This window comes from Prionailurus bengalensis, chromosome A3, assembly GCF_016509475.1.
Source record: "Prionailurus bengalensis isolate Pbe53 chromosome A3, Fcat_Pben_1.1_paternal_pri, whole genome shotgun sequence".
NCBI classification, from domain to species: Eukaryota; Metazoa; Chordata; class Mammalia; order Carnivora; family Felidae; genus Prionailurus; species Prionailurus bengalensis.
In genome coordinates, this window is record NC_057354.1 from 61,390,498 (window position 1) to 61,415,622 (window position 25,125).

General features: G+C 48.5%; 1 protein-coding gene across 19 annotated transcripts in view; it reads right to left on the minus strand.

Annotated features, from left to right (window-relative positions):
* The window catches only part of INPP4A (inositol polyphosphate-4-phosphatase type I A), a 151,690-nt gene that overhangs the window by 34,745 nt on the left and 91,820 nt on the right, over positions 1-25,125 (minus strand). For 5 of the 19 annotated variants that reach the window (XM_043603207.1, XM_043603198.1, XM_043603195.1 and 2 more), the window contains 12 exons: positions 23,240-23,370; positions 21,299-21,403; positions 20,662-20,770; positions 18,376-18,393; positions 15,631-15,814; positions 14,160-14,378; positions 12,840-13,095; positions 9,151-9,183; positions 4,896-5,068; positions 3,762-3,885; positions 2,447-2,573; positions 1,997-2,137 (listed from right to left, as the gene is read on the minus strand). In XM_043603207.1, coding sequence (XP_043459142.1) covers positions 1,997-2,137; positions 2,447-2,573; positions 3,762-3,885; positions 4,896-5,068; positions 9,151-9,183; positions 12,840-13,095; positions 14,160-14,378; positions 15,631-15,814; positions 18,376-18,393; positions 20,662-20,770; positions 21,299-21,403; positions 23,240-23,370 — 1,620 coding nt within the window. The remainder of the gene's footprint in view (positions 1-1,996; positions 2,138-2,446; positions 2,574-3,761; positions 3,886-4,895; positions 5,069-9,150; positions 9,184-12,839; positions 13,096-14,159; positions 14,379-15,630; positions 15,815-18,375; positions 18,394-20,661; positions 20,771-21,298; positions 21,404-23,239; positions 23,371-25,125) is intronic. The other 14 variants (XM_043603211.1, XM_043603210.1, XM_043603209.1 and 11 more) reach the window with 7 other exon arrangements.

Here is a 25,125-nt window from a genome sequence, read left to right on the forward strand (position 1 = left end):
ACTGCCCACTAAATAATCACACCCGACTAGCTGTTCCTCCTGGACTGTATGGGAGGCCCTAGCTCTCTTCTCTCTACGCAGACTCATCCTGTGCATGCCTCACAGGTAGCCAGGACATGCCAGATGTGTAAGGTAGAGGAAGAGGAAAGTCACCATTGAGAAAGACCCCCAGATGGTCATTAATACTGGCAGGCTCTGAAGTCTAAGGCCCGGATGCCCAGTCCAGCTCCACTACTGCTCTGCTGAGGGACTTCCCTGCACATCAGCCTCTTCACGATCCCATGTCACCCTTAAAAGAGCAGGACTCCCTCCTGTGGGTCCACCACAGTCCATTCACCCCGATGCCCACAATGGCTTTTCCTCTAGGCACCTGCTCCCTCGGGGACTGCCCCAGGACACAGTGAGGGGGGCTTGTTTATGAGCTGAGGGGAGAGTGTCCCAAAAGCAGATAAATGAGCAAAGACCTTGCACTCACCAAGTCTTCCCCATCCCCACTGTCTCACCCTCCTCTACCTGCCCCTCTGCTCACTGTGACATGGCCTTGCCTCAGCCCTTGCCAGAAACTGCTCTTGCAGAGTCATCAAGAACGGCAGCTGCCAGACACAGGGAGCATTACCGTCTTCCCTGGGACACCTCCCAACCGGGCCCCTGATATTGCCCACTCTCCCTGAAGTGGGTTCTTCCAGCTCTGCTCGCACCTCAGAGGTCTCTGCTTCCTGAGCTAGTGGCCTCAGCTTAAGGTGGCCCCCATCTGTCCCTGAGCACGATCTTCTTCCTGGTTTCTGGGCTCAGTGGATGGAAACACCCCCTCACTACCGACCTGGAAGCCTGTTATTCTCTCCACCATCTCTCTCATACCCTGCGTAACTACAAACCACACCTTCCATTTCACCACTGAAATAGCCCTTCAGTCTGCCCCTTCTTTACCCATACTACTTCTGCCTGACCCAGCTCACCGCCTCTGGCCTGGACTTTCCAACAACCTCCTCGTCACACTTGTCACCCTCGTATCTTTCCAGCACATGGCCAATAAGTGAACCACTTAAAACGTAGATGAGACTGTGTCCTGCTCTACTCAAACTTCTTCAATGTCTCCCACCAGCAACCACATTTGCTAAGTGGGGGTGACCTACACCTATGTAGGGGTGATTGGTTTCCAGAGGCCCAACAGGAAGATGGCACATCATCCTAGCGACCAAATTCCCTTTACAGCAAGTGCTTTAAAAACCCACATGAATAAGACATGTTCTAAATTCTAAAACACACATGCCACATGTAATGATAAAACAGGGAAGATTTTCACCTACTAGTGGAAGGTCATTACACATGCCCAAACCCTCCTCCTCTCCAGCACACATAAATACATGCACACACACACTTGCACACATGGGCACATGTGACTCTTCCCTGTTGCCTGGCAGGGGACCCTGGAGGGAATTTACAAGACAAAGGCCTTTAGAATCAAGGCATGGCTTTCAGCCTGGCATACAGGCCTCTCTAACCTCACCGCTGCCCATCCTGGTCTGGGACCTTGGCCTTCAGCACCCCCGATGGTTTGTCCCCACCTGCATTTGCTCAGGCTTATTGGCTTGAGATACCAGGTCTTTCCTTCACCTCCTCATCTGACCAACTCCTACTTACTCTTCAAAACCCAATTCAACCATCAGCCTCTCCAGGAAGCACTCTCTCACACCCTCTCCCTGGGTCTCCTGTTAGGACCCCTACTCCCTGTATTCATCTTCATCCTTGTGCCCACATCTCTCTCCTACCAGCCCAAGTCTCTTGAGGACACAGACCACATCTGGCTCATCTTTGTGTCCCTAGCACCAAACACAGGGCTGGGTATATGGCTGCATCTGAAGACTGTTGGCCAAAAGAAGGAAGGTATGACAAAGTCTACGCAGCACTCAGAGCCTGAGAGGGCTAAGGACATTTTCTATAGCACCTCACAAGAGCACTCCAGCCACCCCAGCCCCCACGAGAGCCAGGCACGCACCTCTCGGCTAGTGTCTGCTGCTCGTTGATGCCCACATTGAAGAGGACGGGCTGCACCCGCAGCAGCATGCCACTCTGGATCTCCCGGGGCAGGGCGTCGAACAGGGGGCCCGGCAGAGGAATCCGCACGTTGAACCCATCACTGCAAAACAGTGGAGAGAGCCAGAGGATGGGTGAGGGCTGGGACAGGGGAGAGGCAGGAGAGGAGGTAAGTGAGAAGAGGAAAACCAAGCTGGCCTCGATACTGGAGTGCAGACTGGCCGTCCAGCTCAGTGGTTTCCAAACTGCTGGTCATGAACCTTTACAGGTCTGTGAAATTAATGTGGAAGGCTAGGATCAAGATTTTTAACTGAATGAGACAGAATAAAACAAAAATGAAAGTACATCACATGTAACGAACATAAATTAAAACACAGTGCTAGTTCTGAGAATTAAAAAAAAATCTTTCTACCGATTTCCAGTGATGACGGGCAGCATGTCTGTTGATGCATTAGAAGTGGCCTGAGTGACTTTGAAGGTCACGTTCCTCAGGTCCATGATTCCAAGGCTCATGTCCTCCAGCATAGCCAGCTCCTCACCTGGATGCGAGAGACGGATGGAAGGAGGTCAGGTGGAGGGGACCTGCCCCGTGGGCTCAACACAGCCACAGAGCTGTGGGAGGTGATGGGATCAGGCGTGGTGTGACGAGAGGGGGCCTGTCTCAGCCTCTTCACCAGCTGACCCACTTCTCCATGGGGAAAGGCAGCTACTGAAATCCCCCACGGCCACATTCAGCAGCTTGCCTGGTGGAAACATGCACCACGACTCACAGCCCTCTCTGGTGAGGGGAAGTGTGGGGCAGAAAACTGGCATGTATGGAGTCTCAGAAAGCAAAGCTGGTGCTTCAGAAATGGACAGAGACAGCAAAACAGTACACTGGGGCTGGATCCCTCCACTCCATAGTGCTTGGCATTTACTTGACGTCTTATAACTCTAAAGACTGACAAATACTTCTAAAAAGTTATCCATTTTTATCCTCTGAGAATAAAAAAATGAAAGTAGGAAGGAAGAAGAGTCTTTTTAGAGGGCAATTTGGGAATATCTATGAAATTTAAAAATATTCCTGCCCTTTGACCCAGAAACATTCCTTCCAATAATGTAGTGGCTGCAGAAATGGGCCCACAGGCACACACAGACTTGTGTGTGGAGACCTATGGCAACACTGTTTTCATAAGAATAATTCAGGGGCGCCTGGGGCTCAGTTGGGTGAACATCCGTCTTCAGCTCAGGTCATGATCTCGCGGTTTGTGAGTTCGAGTCCCACGACGGGCTCTGTGCTGACAGCTCGGAGCTTGCAGCCTGCTTTGGATTCTGTGTCTCCCTGTCTCTCTGCCTCTCCCCTGCTCATGCTCTGTCTCTCTCTGTCTCTCAAAAATAAATAAATGTTAAAAAAAAAAAACAACAACCTTAAAAAAAAGAATAATTCAGAAACGGCCCAATGTCCCACAGGAACATTGCTTAAATAATTATCATCCATCCTCAACCAGAAAGATCTTTGTTTGTAACAACCAACAACAACAAAACAAACTACGGATGTGTGTGTCTGTAACTACATAGGACTTTTATTTGGTTCTTGCATATTTTGATGATGTTTAGATTTATTTTCATCAGCATGCGCAATTAGAAAACTATCCGGGAAGAAAGAATGGGAATCACACACGTCCATACTGCCCAATATCCCCAGGATCCCGGAGGCATAGGGTGTGTGGGAGCCCCTGGAGCCTCACCATAGGTGCTCAGCAGGCTCTCGAACTGGGCCAGCAGCCCAATGGTGTAGAGCTGGCGCAGGAAGCCATCGTCATGCAGGCAGTTCCTCAGCTTGATGATGAAGCCACAGATGAGAGCAGTCAGCTGTGGGGGAGACACGAAGTGAAGTGGTTGTGAGGGGGACAGACACCTCCTCACTAAATGGCTACCAGCCTGTGCCTTGCCCTTGGCCCTGAGTTTCTCCACTTTCACGGCTCTGGCTGGGCCGCAGCAGCACCTCTTCCCCCTCCATCTGGGGTGTGGGGAGCACTCAGCTCTGAGGCCATGCAGGGCAGAGGCCATGGTGGGGGGCGCACAGCACTCCAGGCTTACCACTCCTATTGCTCCCAAAGGCTGGTTTGGCTTTGGCTAAGCTTCCAACCTGAACTGCCTGGGCTTCCTCCTGGGCTAGAACCTTCTGGAAGCCTAGAATTAATTTCCCACCATGAAAAGGTCCTGTATACTCACAGATTCATACCAGCTCTGGCTGGAAACTGAAGTGATCATAACAGAGAACGGAAGTGAGAGACAACACGGTCACTCTGCAAGTTACCTCAGTGGGAGATATTCTGTGGGATGAAACAGGCCTCACAAGGATGGGCCGGTGGACCCGCAGAGACCAGCCTGACCTTCTATCACTGTTCACTTTGCTTTTGGTAACTCGCATCTACCAAACTCGTGACATTCTCCAAAAGAGAACAGAAATTATCACAGCAGTTGTGCACAAGCAGCAGAACTAAGGCACTGACAGCAATAATCGTGTCTCCCTCACTAAACTCCTTTGTAGGAAAAAAGGTGGCAAAGAGGCCTGTGTCATGCACAATGCAGCATGCCTCGGGCTGGAGCCGCAGATGTGCCCAACCCACCAGTGCCACTTCCATGGGGAGGAACAAGGGTGGACTCGGACCCTCTCCTAAATACAGACTTATCGAGTAGGATTCCTCCCTCCAGGTTGAAATCTAGACCTCTCTAGTAAATAACTTTAAGAGCCACAGGCAGGTGGAAGTATTGTCAACCTTGGTTTTTTCAGGGTGAAGCCAGAGAACAAGTTCCTAAGCCTGTGTTTTCTGAGGGTGGAGGTGCCCCCGGGCTCCCGTGCCACTCCCGGGGCTTACAGTTTGGCAGAAGACCACATCCCGGCGGTACTGCAGGCTCAGGTACGTGGCTATGGTGGGAGCGCTGTCCTGCATGAGCAGGAAGACCATTGCCTTCTTGGCCTTGTCACTCATCATGGCCACACAGTCTGTGAGGGTGGTCAGCAGGGGGTAAAGGGCCTCACTCCATTCACCTGGGCACGAGAAAGGAGACGTGTGAGGAGGAAAACTTTAAGAATTAGGTTCTATAAGTTTAGCAAGTTGCCTGACCCTAACCCTCATACTGCCCCCCTCCCCCTCCCCACCCCTTCTGCATCTTATATCTCTGCTCAGCCCAAGCTCTGGCCCAGAACTGGCACTAAGTTCTGCCTGGAACCAACCCAGTCTCCAACCTTCTGGCCTGAAGCTTTTCCAGTAAACAAAGAGGGGACCTACTGTGGGACCAATGATGTAGGCCTTGTTTCCCTAACCTACTGTGGGCTGTATACATAAATGCTCAGGATTATTCCTTTTGAGGAAAATGACGAAAAAGTTTCTGTGAGTCATCTGCAATTCACCACTGTTCCTCCACCCAAGGCGAGAAGGGCACCCAGAAAAGTGACCTGTTATCTTGCTTCTCTTGACCCAGGTATTAAGGCAAAAGCCCCCATCCTTCTAGAGCAAAGGACAACTCCACCCTTGCACAGCCAGTGTGTGGCTGTGGTACATTCTCGCTTTCCACGTCTGGAGGAAAGACCGTTTGTTCCACATGGTTTGCCGTGTTTTCAGCTCTCAGAATATCCCCTGCTTCTGCGCTTTCTTCCCCGCCCCCAAACTCCCTGCCTGCTGCCCTCTATTTCTAGTTTAGTTTTCTCTTAGAGGTATTAGGAAATTGTGACCCTGTACCAAAACAATTAAAAAAAAAAAAAATAGAACCTCAGGGTAGAAAAACAGAGTCAAAGGTATTTTGGGCTTTGGCTCTTTTTTTGCCTCCCTATTTAGAAGGCATTTAAAAGAGAAAAGACATGCCCTCATCAGTTCTATTTATAACAGGTCACCAAGCCCAGAAAGAAGCGTTTGACTGTCACCACTGGGTGAGCCCACCACAGCAGAGGCTGCGCAGGCAGGGAGTGGAGCCCAGGCAGCACACGGCACTCAGGATGAGGTGCGAGTGACACCACACCCACAGACGTCACCGCACTGGGGAGAAAGGGTAAGCTCTGTCTTAGACAAACAGAATCCAAAACCCTGAGTGAAGGGAGACGGGCTTCACTCTCTCAAACTGTATGGGTAGCACTTTGTTGAGACACAGATTTAGAGAAATGCCTAAACCTTGCAAAAGGACTTCCCTATACTCAGTGTTCAGCTGAGGCAGATTTTCAAGTACGTGAATCCATTCAAAGTCTGGAAATGATCTAACTGTGTATGCAGGCACACCGTATGTGGACAAGGATTTACATCTGTAATTTAAAAAAAAAAAAAGCAGGCTTAAATTTAGAAAGTCTATAGCAGGAAAGGTCTTAGCAAAGAACTCATGGTGACAGAGAACACTGGACCGAGGAGTGGAAAATATGTGTCCTGGGCCCCAGCTGCCGCTGAGCAGTGCTGGCCATAGACAAGTCTCTTGACCCCTTGGCCACGTGAGTCCTTTTTAGTAAAATGGAAGAGCTCTGCTGGAGAACATCCAAGTCTCTTTCTTCCTCTGAAAAATCTCAGAGGCCATGTTTTTGTTTCTTTGAAGAATTCTGTTGCATGCATGTAAGTTATATTCAGCAACCATCAAAAAAGACAATGGCAACCAAATTTTAATAGCCAAATAATTGGGGGAAAGGTAGGCAGTCATTAACTAAGAAGTAAATGCTCTTAGAACAAATGCTGCCGGTTTTACTTTGCTTTTCCATTAACGTGCAGGTACCTATGCAATTAATATGCAAATTATCATCATTTTAATCTGAAAATGATCAGAAAGTACAAGTGGTCTTAGCTGACTAAGCAAATCTTCTCCATGCAATACTTTTTCATTTTACCTGCTTCTCTACTTCTCGTTCAAAAAAATCCTTTTAAGTATGATGCAGTTTTGTTACATTAGGGGGGAAAAACTCTGAAAAAAATTGGGAATAAAGGAAGAATGGTTAAGAAGCACTGGGATCTTGTCCTGAAGAAAAGATGTGGGTCTGGATGGGAGAGGAGCCTGCCATCTTCCCAGAGGAGGGCTCACACACGCCTGGATGGCTCCAGAATTCATTAAGAGTGCCAGCCACCGTGTACATAAAACCAACCAGTGCTTTGGGGCTCCTGGGTGGTTCAGTCTGTTAAGTGTCTGACTTCAGCTCAGGTCATGATCTCATGGCTCGTGAGTTTGAGCCCCACATCTGACAGCTCAGAGCCTGGAGCCTGCTTGGGATTCTGAGTCTCCCTCTCTCTCTCTGCCTCTCCCCTGCTCACACTCTGTCTCTCAAAAATAATAAATAAATATTTAAAAAAATTTTAAAAAACCTGTCAGTGCTTTACCTGTTTCCTCATTTAATCAACAGAAAGAATATTAATAATACAGGTAAGGAAACAGGCTCAGAGAGATTAAGTGTCTTCCCAGACACAAAAAGAACTGGCATTTGTATGTGTCTGACTGACCCTAAGCTCCATGTTATTTTTATTGTGTCAGGTTGCTTCTGCCAAATAGAGAATAGGGGTTGAGGGGGAAATAAATTTGGGGGAATATGAAGAAAAATTATAATTAGAAACTTCCAGACAAAATGGATTTCAGGGACAGTAATGAGACTTCTACCAGGACCTAGCTTAGTAAAGGTATCTGGGATATTACATTTGGTGACGGTGTCATATTCTGCTCCCTTCGTCAAGAAAGACTTGCTACGAAAAAAAAATCAGCCCAACTAAGCATTGTCCTTAGTGATGCAGCTGATTCACTTCTGGGTGGGGAAGGGGGGTAAGCTCCTTGTCTAGTTGACAGTCTGTTAATGCTCACTGACTAGTGCTCAATCCATGGACCATGCTACTTTGGATAACTTTGAAGAGTTTTTTCAAATCCATACCCTGCTTTTGCATTTTTTTCCCCCTCATTAACAGAGGAGGGAAGGAAGTTGGAAAGGAGGGAGGAAGATTGAGAAAGAGTGAGAGAAAAAAATGTGTGTGTTAACCAAGATAAAATATGGCTCTCCAGGAAAAGCCAAAGGAACTCTTGGCAGGGAACCATTTTAGTTCGCTGACATTAACTGTGGACAAGCCACCAGTGCTTCTAGAAATGACACAGCTGATATAAAATTCATGGTGCTATGTGAGCTGAGAGGGTTCACTAAAACTGACAGAGAGTTTGGTAAATTCCCAATCACCAGTTCGCTGTACTCTAGATATAACACAGGTATCCTGCTACCTCACATTTATATCCAGTCAGAAATATGCAATCATCAGACCGATTGGGTAGCTGGTTTTTCGGGTGTAAGCAAAAGCATATTATTTGGGGGTCTCATGCTCACTCTGGGAAACCCACAAGCCACAACTAGGAAACTCAACATGAACTAGAGCAGGGGTCGGCACACTTTTTTCTGTAAAAGGCTAGATAGGAAGTATTTTAGGCTTTGAGGATCATGGGGTCCTTGTCACAACTACTCAATTCTGGCATTGCCCCAAAAGCAGCCATAGACAATACATGAATGAGTGGACATGACTGGTTTCCAATAAAATGTTATTTACCAGAGCAGGCAGTGGACAGGATTCGGCTCAGAGCTGCAGTCTACAGACCCCTGAACTAGAGCCATGCACATTGACTTCTACGTGCAAATGCAGCAAAAAGATTCCGTTTTTAGCACTATCTCCAACTGAAAGCTGCCAGCAATGCCTACTAAGAATTCTAAGCTGCATCCAGACTCGGGAGAGAGGATGCTGTGTGATTATGAATACTGCAACACTTGGATGGCTACACCCTCTCCATGTAATGCTCACATGCTTCACAAGTTCAGGTGAAATCATAGGAAGTACCATTTACAAATATGTACTGTTCTGAATCAGGAAGCCCAATGCCCTCACGAATGTTAATCATCTGGAAAGGTTACATGATGGGAAAGTGAAAAAACTGCATGTGGTTGCCTGCTTCAGGCCACAGTCCCCAGCCCAACTGGTCCCTCACCAAACCTAAGAAAAGTTGCTACATGTCTCAAATGAACAAACTCCTAAAATATTTTCCTAACTCTGGAAGCACAGGGGAATCTTGGATAATTCAGCTACAAACACTACCTGAGGATTATAAAGACATCTGCAGAAGCCTTGAACGGAAACCACGTACCTGGGCTGGACTCGTCAGGAGGGGGGCTGCAATCTGCACAGAAATGGAGGGCGACATGGATGATTAAGGAGCAGCACAAAGTTCAAACACGAACAACTCAACGCTTACAGCAACTGCATCAAGCAGCCGGCAGTAAGGAGGCTCAACTGAACACAGAAGAGGTCGGAGGCCTGCCTGCCTCTTCCCTCAAGAAGTCCCACGCAGGCGCGGGGCTGCTCCAACGCAGCCGAGCCCTCCTGGTGGTAAACACTGACCGACTCTGTGATTCGTTCATTCATGTTGCTAAGACTTCAACATAAAATGCTCTTCAGGACGAGCAAACTAACATATTACAATGTGATAAAGTGCCCACACTGATCACATTGTATGTGACGGAGCCCATGTTGGCTCACGGCATCTGGAAGCACACTTGTAGTGAGAGAGACTGACCAGCAAATTGATCATCCCCAATTCAGAGCCCACTGCCCTGACTCTCGAGTGGAACCTGGGCTGCAGACTGACCGCTGAGACCCCAAGGTGAGGATCCAGCGATGAAACCAATATACCAACCAATGTCTATGCCAATCTTTAAAATTTAAACCAAATTTAAAACGTCTATGATTTGGGGAAAGACTAGAATTATAATGTCCCTCCAGGTGGCTCAAGGAATGCCAATTTTAATTCAATTTCACCTACACTGAATCGCATTTCAGCAAGTGAGGTACTCATTTCAATATTACATTTCCCCTAAAGACTCTAAAATTCCTTGGTTAACTGGGCGTGCCACTGGAAAAAAACAAGTCTGAAAAGGGTCATTTATTTTATGTCTTCAGGTGGGTGGTTTCAGAGCCCCACGAATAGCTGGAACCAGCTTTATGGAGACTTTATAGTCTGGATTGTCCAGAGGTAGGAGTGCCAAGGGATCCTTCCTCTCTAGTCACCTTTGGCAGTGATTTCTTCAACTGGCAAAGGGAATAGAAACAGAGAAAAATTAAAGGCTCCCGTGACTTAAAGATTTCAGCCTCTTCATTAGAGCCCAGATATCCTGAGACCACCTATCTAACAAAGACAGAAACCCACAGCAGTGTGCAGGAATGCAGAACAGTCATTCTTGTTTAAACTTCTGTCCAGCTAATCAGAATTACTCCAGGCCTTGAAAAAAAATACAGATTTCTGCCTCCCATAACCCTTCCTCCAAGATTCTGGGTCTGAGTGAGCAGGAAGGTCCAGGAGCCTGTTTTATGATCTTCTGTGGTGATCCCAAACGACTGGGTTGTGACCATTCCCCAAAAAAGGGCACCAGGGGTTAAACCTGGCTGGGTAAATTCGATCTTTCAATCAAAGCAGGGAGTGTGTGTGTGTGTGTGTGTGTGTGTGTGTGTGTATGTGTGTTGGGGGAGGGGTCTCCTCTGGTACTCTTGTACCAGTGACTGGTAACTTAGGCCATGGAGTCCCCTGAGATTTGATTAACACATAATCTCAAGGGCATACAAACCTGAGACCCCGAGACCCTGGTCCGGGGTGTGAATGGCTCTTCAGCAATGAGGAGAGGATGAGAATGTGTGCAGAGCAGATAATGGAAGCCACCAAACGGGGAGGCTGCGGGTGGTGGTTCAGAAGAGCATGGGGCACTTGTGCGGAAAGCGGGAGAAGGAAAGAGGCTCACGGAGCCTCTGTGGTTCCGGCTGGCAGGGACTTGTCAGTGGGTCCCACAGTGATCCGTGTGTGCCAGGCATGGCTCTGATGAGTTCTGCAGGACAGCAAGCTAGAAGGCAGGGCAACTCCTTAGTAGAATATGAAAACCAAAGACCTAGGACAGGGTACAGAGCTAGAATGAAAAGTGATGATGCCTTTCAAAGACGTATTCATATATAATAAGCTGGTGTGAACACAACCTGCTCATTAGGCCAAAACCACTACCCCAGGAGGTTGCAATGGTCTAAAAAGTCATGGCAGAGCTAAGGTCTGGCCCTTGAGGATAAGAGACGGAATAAAATAAACAGTTTGCAGGCTCATTCTTTCTGAACCTCCTGATCACGCCCAGGTCTGAACAGCTTCCTAGGAATGTTCGAGATTTTTAAATTAAGGATCATCCACAGTTAATTTAGTGGCAAACGGTTTCATATGTTTCTTTGAGTACTGATCAGCAAAGTTAGCCTCTCTCAAATGTATGCTTCATATTCCCATGATCACAACAGAGCTGATCTGCATGGCAAATACAAGTCATGCCCTAAATACCATAAATAAATGCTCATTTAAATAACTTTAAAACTGCATTTAAATATGTCTACATTTGACCAATACAGTATGTGCCTAGAAAGAAAGTGACATTTAAGTTATGGCTATGACAGAATATCTGATTAAATAAACTATCTCTGGCATTTTTAAAAAAATCCAATAAATTACTCTTTTTATATCTGCAGGAAAACTTGAAAATTACAAGCAAGACTATATTGAAGAGAAATGAGCAATGAGCTTTCCAATTTTTTTTTTTTTTTAAGCACAAGTTACATTTAAAAAAATGAGAAGACAGACAGGACAAAAGAGCTCCATGAAACCAATCACAGGTTTGGGGAACTGAAACTATAGCCCTTCACAGATGGAAGGGGTGGAGGATGTGAACACTGTTGAATCAGAGGCTCAAGTGAAATCGCGCCCTGGAAACAGACTGCAGGCAGATTGTGAAGGTGAAGGGCATCTTACAAATGAAGGATTTACCAAGAGGCTCTGATAAAGGAGCATGGTTCTGCCTAGAATGAAAGTTGTGCAATTTAGAAATTAAAAGTCCTCACTGTATGAAGCCTAACCCTGGCACACCCTACTAACTACAGTTAGTAGGTCCTACTAACTACTAACTACGAACTACAGTTTAACACTCCCAAAGGTCTGCAGCCAGCTCTCAGCTGCCTGGCACATAACCCCACCCCCATCAGCTCTTACAGGAAAAGGTGGCAAGAACAGGTCCCTGAGTGGCAAGGATGTGCCTGTTTAGAAAGCATGCAGCCCCTGGCTTTAGGGCTATATGCAGGACAGAGTGGCTGATTATGCTCCGGGTCTCCACAGGCAGAAGACGGTTTCTGAAGCATGTTGCTTCATGCCAACATCCTACGATCTACTGAGGGCACTGCCTCGGAGGTGGTGCTGGACAGAGGAACCTAAACTCAGCTCCAAGAACAGGTGCCGCCACCTGACTGAGTTACCAACAATTCCCAAGGCGGCATGCCCTGCTGGAGAAGAGCATGCCCAGCCAATGACAACCAGCCTTTAGACAAGTGTGCTGAGCCTGCTAACAGCTCTCATCCAGCTGTGTCCCTGCATGATTCACCTTTTCCTTGATTCTATCAATTCCCAATTCAATAAACAATCTTATCAGAAAAGCATCTGCATTTCTGCCTCCTTCAGGTTCTCAGATTGGTTTGCAAACCAGCAAAGCCCAGGAGCACCCCCTCACTGATGTGGCAATGAGACCCAAGAGGGCCTTCTGATTCTGCCTTAGCCAGATATGCAGATTCACACGTGGGCTCCAGGGGCGTGGACTACAGGAGCCTCTGCCCTCACTGCCCACTGCTCCACACAGTGACCTCTGGCTCTGCTTGACAGCCCTCCCTGCAGTCTGTGTGGGGGAAGAGGTCATGGAGTCAGACAGACAGACAGACATATGCAGCGTGAGGTGGAGGCAGCGTGAATGGGAAGCGTGGATGCATACGCACGTGTGGTCAGGCGAGGATGGCATGCAGCAGAGGAGATGGTGGAGGGGCATGGCGAGGAGGGGACATCATAGAAGGGGTCTTCCGGTTTGATCCAGTAGGCGTGGCTGTGCCGGTTACCTTTCTTGCTGGTACAGCTGCCTGCGCAAGGGAAGACATCCTCACAGCCCTCTCCATGCAGGCGCTCCTTCTGCAGCAGCTTGTCCACCCGCTGAATGATGCACTCCAGGCTCTTGTCTACGTTCAGCCACACTTTCTCCTTCCAAACCAAAAGGGCCCATTTGGGTCAGCTCTCCCAGTGGGAAAAACAGAACAGAGCACAATCTACCCACCCCCACCCCTGGTGCCCCCACACACTGATTCCTCTGCCCTGGGCCACTAGGATCATTAAAATACCACGAATTTAGAACATCAAGATTAATTCAAAGTTCTCCATTACCATTGCATTTGCTTTTCAAAACACAAATGCACTGCGCTCATTGTTTTTAAAGCTGGGGACATGTTTGCTAATAACTGTCATGGAGGCCAGCTAGGACTTCCCAGTGCCTTCCAGAGCTGGCAGAAAGGGCACAAGGCCCAGGGAGCCAGTGCGTCCGCTCCTCTTTCCACCACACACCTCCTACAACCATCAAACACACGAGACTGAGGGAAGGTAATGGAAACTGCTGATCACTTCATACGGGGGAAGTGGGAAAGCAGTGAGGCAGGGCTAGGAGTGGTTTGCAGAAACCCACGCAGAATACAGGACGCCAGGGCAGGGCTGGAGGAGCACTTTGCTGCTGACTAGTAACTCAGTGCCTCGCAGAACACTGCCTCCAAGCAATAGTCCCAACAAAAGGCAAAAACGACCTGTGTGATGTGTTGCTCCCACAGGAAAGACAGATGCTGCTCTCAGGGCCACTCCGTCAGGAAGCAGAATGCTCTGCATGCAATGTCCGGGTGCATCTCCAGACTCCTCACTATCCCCCCAAATACAAACGGCCCTAGGAGGGCTGGCTGCAAGCAGAGCTTTGAGGAAGCAGGAGGCCTGGTGAGGGGAGAGGCCTCCAGCAGGGCAAGGGCTCCACAGAGAACACTGCCCCCTTTACAACCAGGTCTGACACCAGTCGGGCCTGCAGCAGCCCTGCCCCTCAGATGGACACAAGGTGTGAAAATGCCATCTCCTTCGGTAAATCAGGCAGCCCTCCAGAAAAGAGGTGTGGAGCACGTCTACGAAGCAGCTGACATGTTAGGCACTTCCGGGTGGGGAGGAGCAGGCAAGAGGCTCTGAGTTCTTCAACCCAAGCTCAGTAGCAGGATAAGGGCCACGAGCAGCAGACTCACCCACTCCTCCTCATGCCAGTCCACTTGCAGAGAAGACCGGCTATTCCTCCCCGTCCACCTGGCCATGAGGGTGTCCTGATCGTTCCTAAGCATCACCTGCTCCTCCTCACTCGACGTGGGGGAGGCCTTGGAGGCAATGTAGTCGGGTCGCGCCGCGTTCAGCCCGTGGATGGAGTTGGCCAGCAGCTTGCAGTCGCACACGGTGACCAGCTGCCGGGTCTGCAGCACACACAAACCAAAGCTGCTGAGCCCCCAGGTGAGGGGCTGCAAGGCTGGTCCTCTCTAAGGGCTCAGAACTGTCCTGAGACCCAGCTGCGTACCCTTCTCCATAGTGCAAGAGCCCTCAGGATGGCTGAGTTTAAAGGCTGCCACGTGAGCAGTTTAAAGGTTCCCCCAAGAAGTCTGGAGGACACAGAGAGAGTGGACGGAGGTCGAGGAACCTCTGACTTTCTTCGATCCCTGCCTGCCTCTGAGCCTGACAGGACTCCAGGAAGGGCCTGAAGAGAGCCCCGGTTCCTTGTCTTCACTGACTCCCCGAGCTGTCCACTCTAGTTATAGGGGACAGGCCTGACATCGGTTCGATGACTGAAGTCTTATCTTTTCTGCATCTAATCCTTGAAGCCCTGGGCTCTGAGCAGTGGGGCTCTCAGCACAGCACTGTGGTTCTGGGGAATTCTGTATGCAGGAGTTAGTTCTGTGGCTCATAATTTTCCTTCTGATAACATCATCTTTCTCTTCTAAGTGGATCTAATTCCCAGCTCTCAATCTTTTTGCTAAGTGAACACATGTGAAGGATATAGCACATTCTGATCAGGAACAGCATCTCACCCCACCAAAGTGGGTGTGAGTGGGGAAGTGTGATCAGAATCTGTGTGTGCGTGCGTGTGTGTGTGTGTGTGTGTGTTGAGAGACTGAGTAATTTGAAAAAGCATCATCCATCAAGATGATCTGGTGTATCTAATCCCCCAGTTTAAACCAATATTTATATATTTTTAATCAGGATCAAATTTTGGTTAATTAGAAAACAGCTTACTGTTTATATTTAGGCCAATGAAGTTGTATTTTCCTTATTGCATGTTTGTGTAATAATTCAGCTTTTTTCAAATTCCAAGTCAATAAAAATGTGGCAAAAAACATACTGAGTAGGCAGTTGCTAAGAAAGCTGTGGAACTATGCCAGATTCAACAATGAACCCCATGGATTTGAGGGGAGACATATTTGCATGAAGTAGCAGCTGGAAGTCACATGCTCTGGGATCTGTCCTTGGCCTGCCCCAACCAGTCCTGTGGCCACAGGCAAATCACCTAACCTCCCAGGGCCTTTGGGGGAACCAAACCTGAAACTAGATCTTCAAGGTCATCCCAATGTCACCCTTTCTGTGGACACCTCCAAGCACACATGGGGTGTCCCAAGTGTTTCTAGAAACCCAAGGGAGCCCCCATCCCACATGCAGCAGGGTAGTCCCTCCTACCTTGTCTGCTAGAATGGCGAGGGTTCTTTCAAGACCTGTGGCAGACCTGTCCTTGGCTGCCCTGGAGAGCCGCTCTGCATAATAACTCACTTGGGTTTTCAGGGTATTGATCTGGGCAATGATCTCCTTGGCTCTGATGATGTCCTGTGGTATGTAGATTATGGACTGGCAGCTGGATGGTGTACTGTAAAGGATAAAAACAGATTCTAAGGGCTTTCCTCAAATGTATGAAGATGGCAGCAGCATCCCAACCCTAGCCCACAACCAACACAAAGTTAAGTGTTCTGATTCTCAGGGATGTTCTCCTAGGCTAGTCTACCTGTTGACAGGCAAAAGCACATCTCAAGAGATTTCTTCTGTCCATATGGTAGAAGCCTTAAAATATTAAAACAATGAAGTCTTTTATCTCTATTTGTACATGTCTATATTCTTATGTAAGTGTGCACACAGATACTGAGCCCAGTAATTACCCAAATACTAATAATCTTTCACCTAAGAACCTCACCTGTCAAGTTCTCAGCAGTACAGAAATGGAGACACGGGATCTGCTAATCCCAGAGGGGTCAGTTTACCACAGTGAAGGGAGATTGCCATGGGTGCTGGACTTTCCACAAGAAACCTATTTCTCCATTTGGCCAATCTTCAAACTTTCTGTGCACACCCACATAGTTCTCCTCCCTCACACCTCTGACCACAGCAAACTGGACTTCCTTCTCCAGTGCTTCTCTACTTGGAAAAACAATGTCCCATCGGATGAAGAGGAGGTACAGAACGTGCCAGGCCAGAGGCCAGGCCTGGGCACCTCAACAGCTTTGAAAACCTGGCTCTTCCTCCTTCCCTGCCTTCTCACCATCAAGCGGTGTGTGATCTTAGGATCGATGTCAAGGCTACAGCCCAGCCCCTGCGCAGCACAGACATGGGCCTCCGGAGAACTGACTCTACATCCTGGCTGTGTGGAGCATGGCTAACGTGTCTGGCCATTCTAGTATATGTGCTGCCGAAGCGAGCACCATGTTTGGCCATTCAAGATGGAGGTGATAGATGGCAAGTCTCTCAGTGAAGATCCGAAACCATCTTAATATTACACATTTATTTTTCAGACCATCTGAGAAAGCCAAAGAAAGCAGAGAGTGGTAAAGCACCGATGAGGAGGTCTCTTGCAATCTGAAGTTGTGAGCTCTAGTCCCCATCCTTATCAGCCCTGACTGGTTCCCTCAAAGGGCTGTCCTTTGGGTTTTGGGGAAGAGAGTGAAGGTGCAGGAGCACAACCTCCATAGTTCCCCCTGGAGATGAGAGCTGGAGATCCTCCTCTGCCAGGCCCTTTCCAGGGTAACCCGAAGGCAGGTCACCAAGAAACTTCCCTTGACAGACTATGGTGTAAACATGCAAAATCCAAAAACCAAAGCACCCCAGAAAGAAACAACACCCCAAGCCCACACACCACAGTAAAACACAATGGATTTGCCAGAAGCCCATGCAGCAGACCGCAACCAAGCCCACGTGATCTGAGAAGTCATTTCACAGCACGATGTGCACATGACTACTTTCCAATCTGCAATCACTCTTCCAAATGAATAGCTGCCATTTCAGACAATTTAGTCTTAAAAATACAATCTCAAATAGAATTTTTAAAAATCTGTTTTTCCCTGGCCCCAATATTTCGAGCACACATGCAATGTGTGCTTCATGTAGATACACACGTGTGTATGTAGATGGTCGTGTACACTTCAACCAATACATACCATCCCCCCAAGTCAGAAGGAAAGCACCACCCCCTACTCACCTTGTGTTCTCACAGGCCACGTTCTAATAACAGTAATCCAGGACTTACACACAGGAAGCATATGGCAGGGGTGTGGAAGAGTAAATTTCAAAGAGCTGCAGCTCAGTGATGATCGTGAATATACAGTCACCTAGTCCTAAAAGTGGGGAAAGCTGCAGAGGCCTCAGTGTGGGTGGGAGGTTCCTCAGCACCTGCTGTCCCCACCAGAGCCCTGACATCTCAGGCAGGGCCCAGCCATGGCCCCTGAGCCTCACCAGCTCTGAGATGGCAGCAGCTCCAAAGGGCTGCAGGGGCTTCTGGGGCCTGTCACCAAGTGAAGGGCACTGCACAGGCCTGGCTATAGCCTGAGCCAGCACGTCGGGTGTGACCACGGAGGGCCTGGGGGAGCGGTGGAGACCCCAGGCAGCAGACAGTGATTTCCGGCTGCCATCTAATTCTTTGGTAGAAAAAGTCACTTGGTTATATTAACTCTTGGTTTGCCCTCAGGGGGAAAATTGACCCAAGGATCACTGTTTTAAAAATCTGCATAGATTATTATTATGAAAATGTAAGCTGGCTTCATTCCCGAAAGAGGCGATGGGAAAGGGAAACCTGAAGCCCTAAGACTCTTGTAAAAGAAGCCAGAAAGGGATTCCCAGCCACACCAATGGGTTGACTTGAAATTCCAGCACCCAGGACTTGCCTGGCCTGGGAGGAACAGGACTGGTTCTTCTCTCGGAGCGAAGCGCACACAGCAATGAACCGCTGCCAGATTTTAAAGGTAAAATGGTGGACTGGAGACAGGCTATTCATTATCAAAGAACATTGCAGTTGGAAGGGAGAATTCTGTCTACGAGGCTCTAACTAGGGGCCCCCGGCGGCACCGAGGGGTGAAGCACCTCACAGAGGAGGGGACAGCACAGGCTTTCTCTACATGAGAGCAAGACCCAAACAGACACTCTCTCCACAGACAGAAAACTCACCAACACTCCTCAAAACTGCTAAAGAAAAGAACCAAAATGAAATATTAGGAGTTAGCAAACACTAAATGCAAAACAAAAAATTAAAAAGCCAAGTTATCTTTTGTCAAAATTCTTCAAGTTAGGTGTCGAGGCCCCCACTGCAGGGACAATAAAACTCATGAGCCCAATGTGCTTAGTCATCAGAGCAACATCAGTGCCATTGCACAAGCCCCAGGGAGACATTTCACCTGTGGGCAAGTTATATCTGCATTTAAAGGAAAGTTCAAATAATGAAAATCATTTCTGCAAGCAGTTTTATAATGGGAATAGGAAATTAAATGAAAATTTACATTATTTATGTGAAAAATACTCCAGAGGCATTTTGAAAATAAGTTCTAAAGTTAACATACAGAGTAATCAGGTATTAACATCCTGACCTTTCTGGGACAGGGACAGCCAGTGGTGAGCCCTCCTGATGGGCTTTCCCCCCTAGGGCCTGTAGCATCCTCAAATCTCCTACTCTAACCCCCCCACAGCCACATGCAATGGAGTGACAGACACGCAATTTCTTGGCTGGCTGTGCAGAGCTGCAGTGGGCCCAGGAAGCTTCCTCTTCATCCTAATTCCCAGAGAACCCTGGAGTCAGTGACTCTTCAGGCGGGTCTGGTTACATGGCTTGTCTGGGCAAGGAAGAGCCCTTGTGGAATCAATCAAGGTCAAGCAGACTGTCTGGGGGCTTCCCAAGAATGTTGCCTTGCCCTTAAGGCTGAAATTCCTCTTCCTAACCCCTGGCCCTTTCTTGTTCTTCCTGCATCTGGCTCCGGGGCTCCCTTGGTTTTGGGGTAACCTGTGCACACATCCCAGTGATGATTTCTCATGGTGTGCTCTCTTCCACCTGCCTGCTTATCCTCCAGCCTCACCCCATGGGTAGAGAAACTCCTACCTGCATCCCTGATCCCACTGACTGGCTACTGCACCTGACCTTTCACCCCCTCCTTGACCCAGTCTACGGTCAGTTTTCTCAATCTGTGTCCTGACTCCTGGCCACGGAAGCACAGAGCCCCCGACTTCCCCAGCAGGTGCTAATGCTCTCCACCTGGAAGCTTTGTTGATTCCCTTGATGCCCCTGGGCCTTTGCTTCACCTTCCTTCCAGCTGTTCCATTCTCCATTGATAAGTCTGACACTTTCAACTCCACATTCTCCAGAGGCTGATCCACGGTATCTGCAGCTTGCTCCTTCATTCCTCAAAGATCTCTCTGCATCTCACTTTCTTCTCTAGTCCCTTCTACGACTACGTGCCTGGTCTGGCCTTTGCATCTCCAGATGCATTCACTTTCATCTTCCCTATCAGCCTGAACACATGATCAAGTAATAACCCTTCTCCCCAAGGGGACACCTTTGTGCTACTTCCTTTACTTCATGGTCCCTGGATCTTACAGGATCATTTACACTCTTGCCCCTATCTCTTACACTCGCATCCCTCACCTACATAAATCCTGATGGGTGACATTCTGGAAGAGTACCAACACTTCCCACATATCCAACACAACAGCTGGGATTTATGGCTGTCTCCACGTCACCCATGCTCCAGGCATGGCACTGCTTGCTCCAAATGGTGGAGTTGACTTGTCTGCTCCCAGGCAAGGCAGGGAGCTCCTCAGGGCCAGGGCTACATCTGTCAGCCCCACAACCCTGGTCACCAGCGTGTGGCCCCGCACTGCGCAGGCCGCCAACGAGGCCAGCCCTCACCCTCAGCTCCTCTCCTCAAAACACCATGCCTCAGCCACGCCTCACTGCATCCTCCACAACACCCTCCCCCACCTGCCTACCTGGCAATTTCCTGCTTGGACTGCAGCTGTGTGCAGCTCCCACCCCCACCCCCTCTAGCCTTCTTAAAATGGGGAATGTTTACCACTGCAGTCCTTTTAGGAAAGGAAACGATCTCTTGCAGGCTTCACACTTTGTGGCAGTCGACACACACCACACACCTGGTGTGACTGACTAGGGGCTTTAAGGGACGGCTGAGCCAGCGGAGAGCCCACAAAGGGTAGCCACCTTCCAGGGGGATTTCAATTTGCTGTTCACTTGCGGGGTCAGGACCACTAATCAGGTGCCCTCATCACCACCCAGCTCAGCCACACACACAGAGTAGCACAGGGGCAACGAGGCAGCTCCTCCCGCCACACAAAAGCACAGTGGATGGCTGGATTTTTGCAGTCATATTTTGATTCTTTTTTTTTTTTTTTTTTAGCCTAGGAAGCACCAGACAGCCATACAAGGACCACAGACACCCTCCATATACTTACTGCTTCTTGGTCTCTTCAAATTTGTGCAGCTTTTTGCGGAGACCTCCTGACTTAAAACCTTGGCAGTGTGCTGCTGGCGCTCCGATGGTGACGATGTCATAGTTCTGATCTGAATGACAGAAAGCTCTCCTCCATTACTCTGGGCTCAGGCCTGTGGACAAGCCAGCTACAGGGATATGCACGCAGCTCTGGGACCCTGCCCCTCCGGCCCATTTCCAAGCAGCCTGTTCCCTCAGTCCCATAGCTTGGATTGTCTGTGGGGCCCCTAGAGCCCAGCACCATCATCTCAGCAGAGGTTCCTTCATGTCTTGAGATGGGGCCATAAAGGGCCGGAGGCAGCCACCAGCAACACTCACATTGTAACCCTCCTTGGGAAGGGTAACTGACAGGCGACTTTCTGCCACAGAAACACAAAGGGAAGCTGGAAGGAGGACAGACGAGGGGGCAGGAACAAAAGGAGGGAAAAGACGAGGGCACAAAGACCTTACAAAGGTCCTGTAACATGTCTCTTATTTCATTTGCCAGGCAGAAGAACATACAGGGAAGGCTGGACATATGCAGGGCAACTCAGGGGCCAGGTGCACAGGGAGAAAGGAAGTGAAGTGTGATTCAGCGAGAGGAACAGAAAAATAGTTACCTGACCCCCCATCGTCTTGAACTCTCATCCTCTGTATGTGCAAGTTTGTAGGAACAAATTCTAACTTTTTATCTGCTTTCAAACTGCTTGCTTTAAACGAGGGACCTAAAGAAACGGAATATGAGAAAACAAGGACCATTGACATGTACCTTGCACTCAGGAATGGCAAGTAGAAGAGAGATATTCTGAGGAAGTCGCTACGAGTAAGCATGAACACGCTGGCAGTGGCCTAGGAAATTCTGAATTACCCATGAGCACATTTCATTTCCAGATGGCGGGTGGGTGAAACACTGGAGGGAGGGAGGCTCGCTGGCCAGAAGACTGGCTCCAGGCACTCAGGTGGAGAGCAGAGCCGGGCAGAAGCAGCTTCAGAGGCTACGGTTACTGGTGCCCTGCCTTCCCATGACTCAGCTCTCAACTGAAAGGTCCGCCACAAAGACTGATTTTGTGCAACACGATGTCAGCATTGCTATAAAAAGCAAATGGGTCCATGCTAGGGACTGCCTGTTCCAACTTTAGAGACTGCCATCATGCAAGAGCTGAGAAATTGGTTCGACTAGAGCAACACATCTCAATTCTGCAACGGGGTGAAAAGGTCTGCTCATCACCTCAGATCTATCAAGATGAACAGATGCCGCACAGCATGGATAGCGACCCTCTGAAACACAAACCTAAATGTGTTCCCTTGTTTACACAAAGGGTGGCGGGGGGGGGGGCACAGTTAAGGAGGATGATGTTTTGTAACTACCATCTACGATCTTGTTTCTCTGATCAGAATCCAACACTAATTAAGAACTACATGCCTAGAAAAGAAAGGGATTATAAATTAACCGACAATCAGAAGAACAGAAGAAATAGACCTTTTCTCTAGTGATAAAAGGTGAATTTTGCCAGGATACAAAATGCAGACCAGCCGATGTCTGCTTTGCATTTTGCCCTAGGAGACTGTCCTCCAGGACCTGATACTCACAGTGGCCCAGAAATCAGCAGTAGTGGCATCCTGAGAGCCTGTTAGAAATGCAGAATCCTAGATCTGCACTGCAGCAAGATCTAGGATGCACACTGACATTTGAGATTCTCTGCTCTGGAAACTCAAGCTCATGTGGGTTTCCTGCTTTCTCAGGTAACAGGTACCTGGCATGGGTAGGTGCCTAAGTTCCTTCAGTCATATGCTGCCAATATACTTAGACCTGCCCTTCAGATTCAAACCAAACCCGGGACACCATCATCTTGTCCTCATGCCTGTATCTGGCTTCTTCTCAGCCAAGTTCATGGACAAGTTCCTATGCTCTATGTCAAAACCACAGCAAAGACTCGAGATCTTCTTTTAACCCCAAAATTCCCTTATGTAATGGGGGAGAAGGAAAGAATGTGAAGATAGAGAATAAAGAAAAACCAAAAAATTCATTCTGTTTTTGAATAAAAAGGGAATTAGTTAAGAATAGTCTTCTAAATCTACCCTTAAGAGTGTTTTGAAAATCAAATAGCATCTTTCAAGAAGAAAGGTTCCTGTACTTCACTCTTTTTTGAGTCTTAAAATGGAGAGCTCCACTTAGACAATTCAGACGTTCAATGCAAGGACTGTTAAATATTTAAACTGGGAAGTCTAGGAAACCACTCTGTCTGAAAGTAAATGGTTTATGTCTTTTGGGCATTTCCCTTGGGCATTTTAGACAAAGATGAAAAAATACCTTGAACCAACAGCCTGTGATTTCATCTCTCTTAAATTTCATCCTACGTTAGTTGGCAGATGACACCAGAGAAGGAATTTTCAATGCATTTCACATACTTGTCTTAATTAAGATCTGAGAAATCCATATTCTAAGGAGTTCACACCTACATGAGAATCTATTTTTAAAAACCCATTAGGAGTGTCTGTCAGTGACAGTACTGGAGCCAGGTTCTGGTTTGCTAGCTGGGAAAGGGGAGCCCAGCACCCACCTTTGTACTGATGGAGGTCAGTGAGGTTCTCCTGGTACGTGAGGATAATGGTCTGGTACTGAGTGACAATCTGGCGCCGGAGGCTCTCCCAGCAAGGGGACAGATCCCCCAACTCCTCCAGTTCACACACTCTGCAAGACACACATACATCAGGCCGTGCAGCCGGCTCACTTCTCTGGGAGGTGCACAGGAGTCCTAACCAAGCAGGAGAACAAAATGGACATGGACATATCGCCAATGCCAGGGAAGGCCTCGCACAATGGCTACACCACAGGTCTACAGAGCAAGCAGTGGGGCAGCATGACAGAGCGCTCTAAGAGGAATGGCCGTGTGAAGGGCAGGCCACTCACCATGTGGAAAAACACCCAGAGAAGCTTTTCACAGAAACTCTGTCAAATGTCCGGGGAAAACCAAGTGGAGGAGAGGGGCTTTAGGGGAGCGGTTCCTTGCTGGTACCCACATAGGCCATGCGGGTGAAGGCCTGGATTGCAGCCCATGTGAGTCTGGGCAGCACAGAAGGACGTGGGACCGTCCTGGAAGACGAGAGGAGTGGAGGCCTGTAAGCGATTGCATGAGGCCATCTCACTCACCTGTCTCCCCCAGGAGCTGCTGAGACAGCTTCTCACTACCCCCACGTTCTGGAGAGGCCTGGGCCTTCCTGCCCCGCCCCTAAGAACATTGCAGCGAAACATAAAGCTGCCGAGCAGCAGTCTACAGCTGGACGGCACCAGGTGGCCGTGCTCTGCCGCACTTACCCAGCCCCCTCTATTTCAGTGCCGTCCCTCAGGGTAAGGGGCCAGGGCCACGGGGAGCTAGCAACTTTGGCTGTGCCTCCTTTTGCTGTCTATGGGAGTAATGAGTTGTTTAAATCTAAAAGTTACATGAGGGCAGGAAAGGGAGAAGAGGAGAAGAAAAAAGAGGATCTGTCACCTCCAGAAAAATTAAAAGCTGTATAAAAACTGAAATATAAATGTCTTAGCTCAGCAGTAAAATAACAGCTACATAATCAGAATAATGAAAACAAAAGATGGATTTAAAAAAAAAAAAAAAAAGGATAACCATATTAGGAAGCTGGGTAATGGGAAACTACAAAAGACCTAAAATCTTTATCACAGGGAATGAGTAGCTAATCCCTGAAACTGGTTAGTTAAGAGAATACTATATTTAGAAACATAGTGGTAAACAATGGCTAAAAGTGGATGTTTCTGGGAAGTAGATCAGAGAGGAGAAGGCCTCAAGACTTATGCTGTTGGCACTATTATGCTGTTTTGGCACTATTTGTTTTTTCATACTATGCATGTTTTCCTTTGGGGGGGATAAAAAAAAGCTAATTCTGTGTAATCTACTAAATTCTCTGAAGGTAAATAGAGAGTTGTACCATTTTATTATTATTAAATTAGCAACATCAGAGTAAAAGAACACCAACATGGGCAAGGCTGTGGTGAGGCCTCCGTCCCTGCTCACTGCTGGCCAGCTCGCCCACCAGCTGTGGATCTGCTCATGAGCACATGAGCCCCGTCTGCCGCAGCTGCTGCTGGGCTCTCTCTGGTGTCTCTACCCATACGTCACGTGGCTCCTTCTTAGGCTCCGGGTGTCAGCTTAACGTCACGGCTCACAGAGGCTTGCCCAGACCACCCTCCTTCTCACCACCCCTTCTGATTTCTGTACGCAGCTCGTGCAGCCGGGGCTCTGTGCACGGCCCCTACTTCTCCAGAGGGTCTGTCTCTCACGGTCTGTCTCGCTCCTCAAGAAGCCTCCCACACCAGGCACACCACCAGCCACGTGTGTAAAACGCAACAATGCCCTCAAAACCAAAATGCCTTTGAAATGAATAAATGCTTTCAAGTTATAGTCTGAGGGGCGCCTGGGTGGCTCAGTCGGTTAAG